The sequence below is a fragment of the Belonocnema kinseyi genome, chromosome 3, assembly GCF_010883055.1.
Source record: "Belonocnema kinseyi isolate 2016_QV_RU_SX_M_011 chromosome 3, B_treatae_v1, whole genome shotgun sequence".
In the NCBI taxonomy this organism is placed as follows: domain Eukaryota; kingdom Metazoa; phylum Arthropoda; class Insecta; order Hymenoptera; family Cynipidae; genus Belonocnema; species Belonocnema kinseyi.
In genome coordinates, this window is record NC_046659.1 from 26927401 (window position 1) to 26941717 (window position 14317).

Genomic DNA, 14317 nt, shown 5'->3' on the forward strand with positions numbered 1-14317 from the left:
AGCCTATTACGTTTGTACGTGTAAGTTTAAGACTTTAAGGTTTAAGTTAGTCGCCCCCAAGCATCCCGACAGATAGTTCGTATCTACGGAGCAGCCTGAAGCGGCGGGCGTCACAGAAGAGACGCCTCTACCACCACCACCGTTCTCCAGGGAAAATGGTAGGGGATGCGGCCCGTGCTGTAAAATGTGTTCGCACAGGAAATTTTCCCGGGTAGAGCATATCTGGCCTACACTACACTATACTATACTATGCTATATTTTAATAGCACGGAACGTTCATGAAACATTCTAGCGTAAACTGACATCGATATTTCCCTATCTTTTACGGTTTACGCGATATTTATTGTTAATAATAACAACGGTAAGTCCCCGTCAGGCCACAGTGGGTCGTTCCTAGAACGTTCTAAAGGGGCGCATATTTTAAACGTTCCGGGCACATGACTCAGACGTTCCCAAGGTGTAGGTCGAACGTTCTAGGGACGTTCCATGCTATTAGAGTAAGCCTCATCAATGCAATTTATGTCCCAGGTAAAAAAATGACGGTCTGTTTGGCAGAAACATCTCCGAATGTGCAGGCTCAAGTAATTTTGTTAATAATAATGAAGGCAGTGATCGGAGAAAAAGATTTAAAAATTTCAAACTTACAATTTTTTCAACCAAGTGGTGACAAGCCTCTTTAAATAAATTTGAGAAAACAAAATTTACAGATACCCTTAAAGCGGCCGCTGATTTTAGCAGGGGATTTCTCAAAAATAAAAACAAATTACAAACTCAGCAGTAATGTAACTTTGGGAATCGCTTTAGCTCTACTTGTGGCTACAATAAGCAGGAAAGTTGCACCTGATTTAATGATAGAATTGGCAGTTAAAACCCACTTGGTAGAGATATGACTGCTTTCATTCAGTACATTCAAGAAAAAGGACAAGTCCCTCCGACACATTTAACATTTGGAATTGATGCAGGTTGCGAGTTTTTGAAGGTTTGACTGTCCATTCTGTCAATGGAAAACGAAGAATGTATACTAGAAGAATTAAGGTATCATTAGGGAATCTCCGCAAAGCGAGTAAATGATTCCGTCATGAAGAATTAAATTTAAACTGACTTAAAGCCAGCAAACATCCTGGTCGGCATTATGCCTCACAGCAGCCTTGTTTATTTTTATTTATTGATTTATTTATCTAACAGTGGTAGACCAATTGCAGGATCACTTATATTATAAATTAAGTGAGAATAGTTATAATAGCAATCGCACGTAAATAAGTTTCGAAATAATTAGTTACAGAAAATATCAGTAGGGCTATACATAAGCCTCAATAGCAGTTCGTATATTAGTTAAAGATATATTTAATAATTCAAGCGGCGAATTAGATTAAAAAATATTATTTACCATAAAGCACATTTTATTTAGAGGTGTCTTATACTGCGCGACATTTTTGACGTAAAATGGTACAGTTGTTGAATAAGAATATTAATGTTAGGCACTGCTCTTATTATGGAGCTTACCTGAGGCTTCAGCCAAGTTTCCGGAAAGATTAAAAACTCATAATTGAACATTTCTGGAGATGTAACTAACAAGCAAATTTAGTGATGATGCCCTGTACATTTGGGTAATATGAGGATATGTCATTTAACAAAATTACTTTAACTACATGTGTGTGATCGATACCTGGAATAGATACGTTTATTGAGTATTGTTAACTGCTTGCTGAGATGTTAAATTCTTTGTACGTGGTTTTGATAGAATAATCTTCGGTTCCCTAGATTATCTATAATCTACAGATGCTGCTCTCCACGAGCACGACGATCCTCAAAGATTTTCTTCAGTTCGTTGTACCTGTTCGCTGCTCTGGATGCGATCTTGTGAGAGACTCATTTCGACGGTAGAGGTTTGCGGATTTTTACCATTTATATAGAATTCAGTGTCGCGCGAGTTGTGATCGCGATAAATATTTTTGAGATATTTATTAATAGTATCACTCAGTTTAGTGACAGTCTCAGAGGTATCGGATAAGTTTTTAGCTTCAGGGCAACCAAATAAAATATAATTTTTCTTACGTTTTATCCTTTCTGACAGTTCCACAATAGCGCGAATAGGCTTTATTGTCGACGTTCCTGTTTAAGAGTTCATGGACTTTGACTTTTAGGCTTTCGATGCGTTCATGCGCTAGATTCAGGTTGTCACCGTCAGTGAGGTAGCCATGGGGGGAGCTTTTGGGGGCTCAAGCCCCCCCCCCACTAAATTAAGTATTTTCATTATTCAATTTCCTTCCCCCTACTCTTTGCCTATACCCTACCGATAGAAATCTCTGAGTATATTCTAAAGATTCTTTAGGGTCAAAGAAGCTTTGAAAAATTCTCCGCAGGCACACATATATATTTAAAGATCCAGGTAGCTCTTTTAACTGTTTTAAGGGCTTTAAAATTTCCTTTCCGAAATAGAAATGCGATCATAAATAACAAGCAGCGAGTCTGAAATTAAAATAAGAATTCGATCATAAATAACAAGCAGATAGGCTATATCAATAGAGTAGGCGACACTCAAGGGTCCTTTGTTAAGCTTTCGGAATAAAATTTAGAAGTAGATTTTTCAAATTTCATAGTTAACAGCCTAAAACATAATAATTCGGAATCTACGGGTTTCGATGATTTCAGATATCTAACTTTTTTTTAAATGCTTAAAATTGGAATTAATACAAGGTTTCTCGTAAATGGAATGAAATACGCAAAAGTGACACCATTTTTTGATTAGACTAGAAAATTGTATATAAGTATATAAGTTATAATTATAAATAATTTTAATGAGAAAATTCATCAATTAGAAAAAAAGTGTTCATAATTTGAAGATAAATATAAAAAGGGAGAGTCGGGCTAGCGACGGCCAACTACTGTAAATAACTCTGCCCGTCCGGTACGTGACGAATACAAAAGGAACATTATAATTCCGTCGCATCACTCTTAAAGGTACCTCTAAAAGGACCTTGAAAAGGACCGAAATCTCTCAGACTGGAGAGAATACTCAGATTTCTATTGGTAGGGTACATAAACCCGAAGCTTCCTCCGTAAGCTGCCACCGTAAGTGTTAAGTTTGGGCGGTATAGCATCTGCCGAGTCTTTGAGCTCGGCAGAGATAGAGGCTCTATTATTTTCGATTCGAGAAGGGAGGATTTTTTGCTCATGTTATCAACTAATAAGTTCTCTAGGTCAGATTTGGTCACTGGATCAGTTTCAGCAGAATCCGGCTGTGTAGCGTTTCGAAAGATAGGATATTTGGACCTATGTTTATAGTTACAACATTTTCTTTTTCCAGTCTTTTGCATCCAGGATGGTAATGCATACCACAGGGAAAAATTAAGGAGTCCCTATCTATTCCCAAATTGCACTGTTTGCAGGTTCTTTGAGAATCTGGTATAATGAATTGTGATGATACTTATCAATGACTGAGTAAAGTTGCGGTAGCAGAATTCGTATAATACAATATTACGGACCAAACGACAAGAAATCAATCGTTTATAACTTCATCCGTAGTAGGCATAATACAAAATTGGGTTATGTGTGCGAAAAAAGTATCCCCTCAACAGTACAGAGCATCAATCAGATACTTTAATTATTTAATACACTCATAAATATATAAACTGGCACCAGTCACTAATATTTTCACACGAAGGTTTTATAATTTGACATAAAGTATGAATTTTGGGCATCGATATAATCGGAGCACATGCTCTGCGAGCGTGTGTGTGAAAATGTACATGGTGCAATACAGAAAAACATCCTCTCGAACAATGTAGAAGTTATAGAACGATGGCCAACATATTGCAGAACTACATGAACTGACGTATATCAGGGGCTTCAAAATTACAACTAAAACACTACTTGAATTGTTCCTTCAGGTTATTCTCCCACCAGAATTACAATTAATGCTATGTGTGTTAAACACAATATTCGCTCACATGTTAGATAAATTCAAAGCAGCAAAATAACGTACAATAGTCAGGCATTTAAGGGTAATTCCTGTAAAAAAAATTGGAATTATAATTTCCCGCAAATTCTGCACACGTTTTCGAAGACTTCAAGAAACTTGTGGCATATTTTGAAAATAATCTAAACGCAAGATTTAAAATTAGCATTGCAGCTTTAAACAAAGTTATATCATTTAAAAAATCAGTATTACTTATAAGGTTTATGAAGTCTTTTTCCATGATAAGCATTTTTATGAAAAGAAGCAGATGGGACTTGGATTCTTCTGTGAATAGGCGATGGAATCTGTACTTCACGATTTCAAAACTCTATTGGACATAGATAAAGTTTCCGAAATCCATCCAAAATATCCAAAAAAACTTTTATGCGCAGCTTGTGTATACAACAGCTAGCACAATTTGAAGAATCTTACTTTTTCTTTTATTTTCACTCATAATTCTTCCACTTTTTCCAAGGAACAATTTTGTTTTCTTGACTTTTTTTTATATCTCGCATCATTTTTAAACAAAAACTTGATATGTTAATTTTTTGACACAAAAAAATGTACTGTTTCAGTACCTTCTAGGATAAAGTCATTTCAGGCAAATCATGATATCCTTAATTAGTTGAGGTAAAATAAAAATCTTTATTATATAACAAATTTTCAGATGCAAAGGAGAAATCTGAGTTTGCGACGTTTGCAGTTGCACCCAATTTGCCTCCTAGTGATCAACATCCGAAGCCGCAATTATACGAAGAAATCCAAACAACAAGAAAAACAATGCAGTCATCAGATTCATTTCCCCAAGAATATCGATTTATTTATCCGGAATTTTTACCAGATCCTAGACCAGAATTTCGAAATGCTTTAAGAGAAAGACTTGAACGTAAAGATATGTTGGCAAGAAGAAGTTTAATTGACATACCCGAATTCTATGTTGGATCTATCATGGCGATAACACACTTTGATATTCACGCTCCTGGTAAATCAAACAGATTTGTGGGAATTTGTATTCGGAAAGAAGGGTGTGGATTAAGAGCTGCGATTATTCTTAGAAACTTTGTAGATGGCCAAGGTGTCGAAGTTGATTATGACCTATATGATCCTTGTATTAAAAAAATAGAATGTCTAAGGTAAATTCACTTTATATTAAAACTCTCAGTTGCTATTTGAAATAATAATTTCATAAAAAGATTGAAAGTATTGACTACCCTAGTGCGCTTAAATAATTTATTAGGTTTTATGTATTTTTAGACTTGAGAAAAGACTAGATGATGACCTGCTTTATCTTCGAGATGCACCTCCCCAATTCAGCACGGTTCCTTTTGAATTAGAACCTGAACTTGTAACTGAGAGAAAGGAAATTCCAGTCAGTCCTATCAAAGTCCCACTAAAGCCTCAACCGTGGGTTCAAAAATATGAATTAAAGGCTTATAAAGGAATAAAGGAAGACACAATAATTATTAATCGCAACCGTGCAAAAAAAGCTAAAACAGCAGAAAAACCCTGGGAAAAATACGATTTGATGAAAGTTTACCGGTGAGAATGAGTTTTATAATTTAATTAATTTTGATTTAATTATAAACAAAAATTCGCGCCAAGTTTGAGCGCGCCTAGGGCGCGCGGTTACGCTTTCGCGCTTCGCGTTCGTGTTCGTACGTCTAATGCGTACACTTCAACTAAATTTTTTCAAATATTGTAAATACTATAACTTAAATCGAAAACTGTGATTTAAACTTTTGAGGAATTACCGCCATAAATTGTAACATCATTTTTTTCGATTTGATTTTAAAGAAGGTTCTCAAAGTACCTACGTTTTATCAAATTTAAAAATGTCATTAGGATAAATTGCAATTCTTTTTGACACGTATCAGAAAATTTGACAAAAATTTCTCAAACTCATAAAAAAGTTTTATTCAAATTTTGAAAAAGCTCAAACTTTTGAATGTTTGTCTAATTAAAAAATTGGACTGACATAGATTCTAAATATATTTGATATCTAGTGATGAATTTGAATGAAATTTTCTAATCTTTTACAAAATTTTTTTTTTATTTTTCTGAACATTTTCAGATTTTTGAAAAATATATAACTTTTCTAATTTTCATCGAAATTATAAATTTATTTGGATAATTTGCAAGCTTTGCACCCATCTATAAGAAACATTGACAACAAATTTTAAATTTGAAAGAAATATTTTTTTCAAATTTTGAAAATGCTCTAAATTTTTTAATTTTTGTTGGAAATATCTGCCTAACGAACTTAGCCTTCATTTTGGGAACCTTAAGAAGTGTATCAAAGGCTTACTCAAATGGACAATCCTTCAAAAGTTAGTGTGGCTACAATATTCAGGTAACCATACATACAGTCACCGATAAAATGTTATGATTTTTGGATTCTGTGAGTGCCGAAACGTAAAGATCCGTTAAAAACCAGAGATCGAAAATTTGGGTGATTACATTATAGTTTCATGAATGAGAATGTAAAAATGTTATTTTAAATAATCTTTAAAGTTGTTTCCGAGAAGTCTACAACGATCAGCCCGTCATTTTCCAGATTTCAAAATCTTAAAAGACTTCGTTTAGAAATTATAAACAAAAAAGTAGGCGAAATGTCTTGTCATCCAGCTGTTTCAAACGACAAATTCAAAATGAAAATTTTTTAAATTATATCAACACCATTTGTTGTGTATTTTAGGTTAACTTATAATATTGGGTAATAAACAAGGGATACAAGGGATAAACAAGGCGCTGGGCCGCCAATACCATTTCAGTGTCTGTTTGTGCTGATTTCGGCACCTGAACGACACTAAGAAGTGATGCGACGGTCATATAATGGCCCTATTTCATTTGTCACGTACCGGGCGGGCAGAGTTATTTACAGTGGTTGGCTGTCATCAACCCGACTCCATTTTTAGAATTTTCTTCAAATTGTTAACAAGTTTCTTTAATTTATTAATTTTCTTATTATACATATTTTAAAGATCTAAAAAAAGTTAGATATCTGAAATAATCGAAACCCCTAGATTCTGAATTTCTTTTGCTGAAACTTCTGTTGGCATTTAAAATCGGAATCTGCTCAGCTTTAAACGAGCAGTACTGGAACGGCACCAGGCAGTGCCGTCTCAGTGCTGTTTTAGTGCCTTTTCATTGGTAGGGGAATGAAAAAATATAAATTTTTCGATTTTCTACGACTGTTCAATTATTTGCAGCATTTCGATGTCGAATCGCTGTTCTTGTCAGGCAGTGTTATTATAGTTGTTAATTAAATTCAATCATATATCGTTTTGAAGCCTCCAACACTGATATCATATTCATAAAGTAATCCTACTATTTTAAAACACTACATGAAACTTTCAGGTTGGAAAATTAATCGTGAAACCGGGAATTTTAGTGACTGAAAAAAAACGAAAAATGACCAGGAATTTAATTTAAAACCCGCAAACTTACTTCTGATCACAGTCAAATGCAAGTTTTCATTATTTTAATAATTTTAGTTAATTTATGAAAGTAATGTTTACTTTGCCTGCAGTCGCAGGGCATATGCATATGTGCTTATTAGATTACAGATTTATTCACTCATTTACAGTTTATGGATCTTAGATTTTTTTAGATTATCTCAGTTTATACCAATTAAACGACATTATTGTTTCAGAATACCTATTTTTGTTGACCTAGAAAATATAGAAATTTTACCGTGAAAACCAGAAGAGTTAACACCTGCTTTTTATTAATTAAAAGAGATTTTTTCCATTATAAGAAAAGCCTTTTGCAATTTTTTGCTCCGTGAGATTTTTTTTTCGCTGATTTAGGTTTGATAATCGAATTGGTATTTCAAACATACAGAAACAATAATTTTCTCAATTTTTTCAAAAAATGGATTTATCACGTTTTATTCGTTTACCACTCATTTACCATCACTTGGAACAGAATTTTTTAAGAGTTATCATTTGGATTTAGAAGAAAGAAATTTTAAAAAATCCATCTTAAGTCAGAATTTGTCACAATTTGAAACTGCTCTCTTCCAAATTTTAGATAAAAAAGAACTTGAAATAGTTTTTAGATTTGAAGTAGTATTTTCACAAGAAGTATTTCTGAATGATAATAGAAAATTTTGTTACATTGTTCGTTTGAATTCATGTTTTTTAGGTAAAAATTCATTTACTTAGTTAAAAGTTAAGTTCTTTTGTTAAAAATTAATTTTTTGTTGAAGATTCATAATTTTAATTGAAAATTAATCTCTGGATGTAAATGCAACTACTTTTTTAAAAGTAAATTTTATTGTTCCAGTAGAAAATATAACTATTTTGCTGAAAATATGTTGTTTTTTTTCTTTGGTTAAGAATGAGATTTTTGACAAAAAATTAAACTATTCTATTTTTGGTTAAAATTTTGTTTGAAAATTGATATTTTTTATTTCAAAATTAAACTATTTGTTTGATAATTTGTATTTTCTTGTAAAAAAATTAATCTTAATGATTAAAAATTAATCTTTTTGGTATAAAGTTTAACTATTTCAGCTGAAGATTCATAATTTTAGTTAAAGTTCATCAGTTTGGTTCCAAATTAATTTCTTTAATTAAAAATTTAGCTGTTTTATTTTTAGTTGGAAATCGATCTTTTCTAGTTCAAAATTCAACAATTTGGATGAAAAATTGTTTGTTTTTTTAATAGAAAATTAAACTATTTCGATGATAATCTACGTGTTTTGTTTTTAAAAAAATTGTTTGGTGTAGAAAATGATCTTTTTCTTTTAAAGGTAATATTTTTGTTCAGGAATTCAAGTATTTCATTGAAATATTTATCATTTTAGTTGACGATTCATCTTTTACGTCAAAAATACAATTAATTTGTTGAAACAAGAAGTTGAAGATTCATAATTTTAATTAAACATTTATTTCTTAGGTTGATATATGAGTTCTTTGATTAAAAACTCGTTTTTTGTTTGGGTGGCAGCATTTTTTTTTCTAGAATTTATCTATTCTGTTGAATTTTTTTTTAAACTGAAAATATAACTATAATTCTAGTTGAATATTCCATAATTTTAGTTGGAAATTCATCTCATTGGTTGAACATGAATTTTTTGACTAAAAATTTATTTATTTAATTTTTGATTCCAAAATGAGGTTTTTTTTAGTTGAAAATTCGTGTTTTTGGTAGAAATTAATCTCCTTGTTTGAAAATTGCTCTTTTTGGTCAAAAATTTAATTATTATAGTTAAACTACATCTGTTTGGTTGAACATCAATTTTTTAACTTAAATTTTAATTATTTAAGTTTTGTTTGACAATTTTTTTTAGTGAAAATTATTATTATTTTAATTGAACTATTTTCTTTAAAGATTTATAATTGTAGTTGAGAATTCAGCACTTTGAAAATTGAACTACTTTCTTAGAAATCCGTATTTTTATTGGAAAATTTAAGTATTTGTTTAAAAATTCATCTTTTTGCAATGTTTTGCTCTGTTATTTTATAGGGTGTTTAGAATGAACGTCATGGATTAAAATAAATTTTTGCGTTTTAATAGGAACCAAAAAAATATCCGATGGGGTATAATTGGCAACTAGAATAAGATCGCCTGATAAGGATGCCGATCCCCTATCGAAACTTTGCAAGTAATGATTGTATTCTAGCAATAAATTACTGTCTAATTGAGTCGTAAAGGAATCGAAAAAACTATTAAAAAACAATTTTTTTTATAAAATTAGATTTTTTTGAGTTAAAAGGTTGAATCTTACAGGATCTGGGATATTATATTTTTATGAAAGTAAAAACACGAAATTAATAAAAAACATATTTGGCTTTAATTCACGCTAACGTAAAATAAAATTATAAATTGCTATAAAATTACGAAGCTAACCGATAAGAAAAAATGAATATAAAACATAAGAAAATATTAAATCTTGAAAAGAATTTGGAATTATATCGAAGTTTTCTTACGTACCTCGTCACGATATCAAACACAAAGTTCCCGAGACCTAATGTGCGAGATCTTTTAAAAGCTCGCACCTCCTAACTTCTCCTCCTTCGACCACCCCCAATTGTCCATCACTCTCGCAGCGTCTCCGTACAGCCTCACGGCCACGGATACATATGTGTGTGTATTATGTCTTAGGTTTGAAGTGTGGAATATTGGGTATGGGGGACAGGCCAATGTTAAGAGAGAGAGAAAGACAAAGTGGAATGATATTAATACAGGATCGAGAGAGGGCAAGTTGGAAGCGTGTGTGGTCGGATAAAAAAAAAGAGAAGGAGAGGACTATCGCGGAGAGATGCGTAAGCGCGCGTATACCTGAAAATATGTGTGTGCATGTGTGGTTGTGTATGTATAAATGTATGTTTATGCATAAGTGCACGTAAAATTTGCCATTTTTCGGGAAAATCTTTTATTTCCCGGACAATCACGGCCTCAACAAGCGGAGCACGCAAATTTTGGCTCCCGTGCATGAATTAAGCCATGCCCGGAGGGATCTACATGCGACTGATTTTCCAATATCTTGTTTCAAAATACAACTTCAAAATAAATTCCAAATTATTATTAATATATTCGTTAGCTAACTAAATTAGGACTCGGGAACCTGAACTATAATATCTTAAAATTAAATCAAGTGTCTTAAAATTAATCTCAGCTATAAACTATCAATGTTACAAATCTTTTCCATGTTTTTAAAGTTCAAAAATTATAATTAAACGTTTCAAATACTATTACAATATTCGATGAAAATATTATTTGCAACGCGACTAAATACGATTACTTATTCTATGAAGCTGTATCAAAATCGCGTATCAAAGAAACCGACATTGCGTCATTTAAACTCACTCTTGATTCGCCGCGATTATCACACTGTTGTATACAGATGTTTCATATTTCATTCGGCTCTGTTACATTACAAAATGAAACTTAAACCTAAATAATTCGTGAATTAAAGCTGGGTTTCACATTCGATGTTTTGAAATGATAAATGATTATAAACTACATTCGTAAGAAGTGATTTTATACATTTTTAACCTTAGTTTATTAATCTTAAATATTTACCCACTTCATTCTATCCGAAACAAAGATATAACATTCAAGGGAAGACGTTATTTTGACCGTTCATCGGCGGTCTTTATAAAAAAATAGTAAAGAGGACTATACATTTGACCTTTAGTTAAAAAAAGTGTCGTTGTGTCTTTTGTTATAAAATATTCTACTAACAAGGGGAGTGCGGGTAACGGGTGTCACTGATTTTAATAATCTTTTGAGAGCGAAGAGTGCTTAATATGGGACTCATAAGCTATTGTGATACGGTAAAAAAGAGCTTCAAAATGATCCCAAGAACATTGAAAAATGTTAATTAATTCGGAAGTTACTGAACATCCAAGTAAACATTGAAATTTATATAGTTTTGTAATATCTATTTCAAAAATCAACAAATTGGCTTCAGCCTGGGCTCGTTAAATACCGAATTTCGAGAGCAATCAACCCTTTCAAGAGAAAGTTTTTTAGCTCTGGAATAATAAAATTAGGAAAACTAAATCGGATATAAAAAAAAAGGTGTGCGAAAACTTTTGTCCATCCTTGTATTTCTGTGGTCTCATGTGTTAGAGTAAAATAAAAAAATTAAAGTCCCGGAGAATAAAATAAAAAAGTTATACAATTTAGTTTTTGTTTAAAAAAATCAAATGCATTCAAGCTAGACCGTTTTCGTGTCTCCTATAAGATTCAATTTGTGGTGCTAACGTGTTTATATTTCGAAAATATTATTTTATGAATGTAAGGTAAACTTTGCATTAAATTTGACCTTATTCCACGTAAAGGTGATGTCAATATTCTTGTTTTTCACATAATTTGAATTAATTGAAATTGCATTTAATATTATAAAATGCTAAAAATAAATAAGGTTTATCATTTAATGTGAATATTAATATATTTTTTAATATTCAAATTACAATAAATGTTTCACTATTATTGGGACCGTCACGATTATTGAAACATCTACCTTAGTAAATCTTTCGTAACATATTTGTTATACGAAAGTCTTCTTTGATAATAAAAGTTAATTTTCAAGGAATAATGAAGTACAGTGTACCATGTTCCTGACGATTTCTCATTCTGTTTTAGTGACATAATAACTGATCGATAATAATTAGCACTTATGTATTAAAGAACAATTAATGTTCTTTATTTTAACTTGAATTGGTAAACAGGTTCCGACAAGAACATTGTTGTCTATTTTAAAACAAAATATTTCTTTTCATAAATTCTTACTCCTTCAATTTCAAGGTGTTATACTTTAAAATTTGTATTTAAATATAAAAGTTACCCATTATATTTGTTTAATTTAAAGAATATATGATAATATTGCTATTTTTTTCATTTTTTAGTTTTACATATCGCACAACTAACTCTAAAGTAATTAAAAAGTTCATATTAATCCTAATTTTTTAAAATCATTTAGTATCTTCTAACGCTCTTTTCTTATTTACTTGATGACCTAGGCCAAACATTTTTCACTTTGGATTTTTCTTCACTATATCAGTTAGTTTTAATAAAAAAGATTTTTTTCGCGATACAGGAAAGGGGATTTCATGCTTTTTCTATTAATCATCAGCATTTTTTTGAAAAAATGAACAGTTATCTTTTAAAAATGAAGGCCTAAGTAAATATTTCGTACTGCACGGAGTATAATGTTGATTTTACAAAATTATACAAAATGAAGGTCAAGGAAAATGGTTCTTACTACACAGAATATAATCTTAGTTTTACAGAAGTGTGTAAAATATACTATGATATGCACTGTACTATTTAGTATTCATAAAAAACTGACAAAAGAAAAACGCATGTGCCTATAAGTTAGTAACATCCATTATTTAATTACTCTATATTAACCCAGGTACATCAATGTATTTTTTTTCTCTTGAAACGCATCACGCCTTCAAAGAACCATATTTAATCTTGAGGATGATGATGTAGGTCACTAAAGTGATTTCCTCTAATATACTGATAATACTGTAATACTGATTTCCACCAATATTGAAAAAAATTAAATTTTTTCGTCCTCCCTATTTGATCGGCTATTTAAATTTATGAAAATATAGCCTCAGATTCTGAATCAGAGCCCCAAATAATCCCGAGGTACTTTTTTGTACAACAGTTATAAATTTTCCATGTTTTTCGTCTATCATATTGGAGCAGCCATTTTGAATTTCGAAAATCTGACTTACAATTCGTAATCAGCGTCCCAAAATGTGTAAAGTACCGCGAGGAATGGGACCGTAGGGTTAGCATGCGAATTTAGTAGTAGAAACGATTGAAAAGACTGTCGAAGTTAAAACACTCAGAGAGTGGGGGACAATCTCAGAAATCCATCCAGGTCAATTAATCACAACTACATCTTCTCGCGGGTGCGCTTGAATTGAACCAGTGGTAAGTGTTTGATCCGATCATTGGAGGGCACCTTTTGTTTTTCGCGCGAATTGAGCCAAAACTGAGCTGTTTCCTGTTTATGTATATACAGGGTGGCCCCGGTAATGCTTACATCTACAGAGAACTTGCATTCTACCCGCTTTGCACAAGAGCAGGGGAGCAACCATTCTACAAGGGCATTTTAATATTTCGCGGCTTTAAAGTTGCATTCGGATCGGCCATTCGGTCAAATCCGTGCATCTTTGGATGAAGTTTATCATAGGTTTCATAGTTGCGTTTTAAACTTCAAATAGACACTAATGTTACGAAAATATAGGTTATATTAAGCAGTAATTACAAATAAAAAAAGTGCTTGAGTAATAATAAAGTTAGACATGTGGACTGAGAAGAAAATGTACATTTTTTTCTGTGCCAACAAATTTATGGAATGGCTGCCGAGTGACAAATACTGTGCAAATCAAAAAATGATTGGCCTCTGCTACACTCTTTTAGTGTCCAAAACTAAAGGTCAAGTTCGTTAGTCAGCCATTTTGGATAAAAAGTCAAAAAGTGAGCACCTTTTGAATATTTTTTAAACCATTTTTTCAAAATTAAAGAATTCTCTGTACGGTTATTCATAGCATTTAAAAATTCAAACAATTCATCCAATTAATTTTTTCATAAAATTAAAAATTAATAGAGTTATAGCATTTACAAAATCCCAAAAAGCACAAGAAAATGAGCCTTTTAAGCCAATTAGCGGACGACATGAAAAAATGGCAAGAGAAGAAAAAGTTTGATTTCTAAATGCCCTAGAAGATTATCATAACAATTTTTTTAATTTTCTTGATAAATCAAAAATTAAATTTTGAGAGCATAAAAAATAATGGAAAATCCAAAATTTACATTTTTTCATGCAACATTTTTACAGTATTTCAAATATTCTCAAATATAATAATGCATTTTCAAAATTTC

The 14317-nt window shown here is 31.6% G+C and overlaps 1 protein-coding gene across 3 annotated transcripts in view; it reads left to right on the top strand.

Moving 5' to 3' along the window:
- The window catches only part of LOC117169584 (39S ribosomal protein L19, mitochondrial), a 92963-nt gene that overhangs the window by 57631 nt on the left and 21015 nt on the right, over window positions 1-14317 (top strand). For all 3 annotated transcript variants that reach the window (XR_004466682.1, XR_004466683.1, XM_033356022.1), the window contains exons 2-3: window positions 4626-5091; window positions 5213-5497. Coding sequence is in view for 1 of the 3 variants with exons in the window: in XM_033356022.1 (XP_033211913.1) it covers window positions 4626-5091; window positions 5213-5497 (751 nt within the window). In the remaining 2 variants the exon portion in view is untranslated. The remainder of the gene's footprint in view (window positions 1-4625; window positions 5092-5212; window positions 5498-14317) is intronic.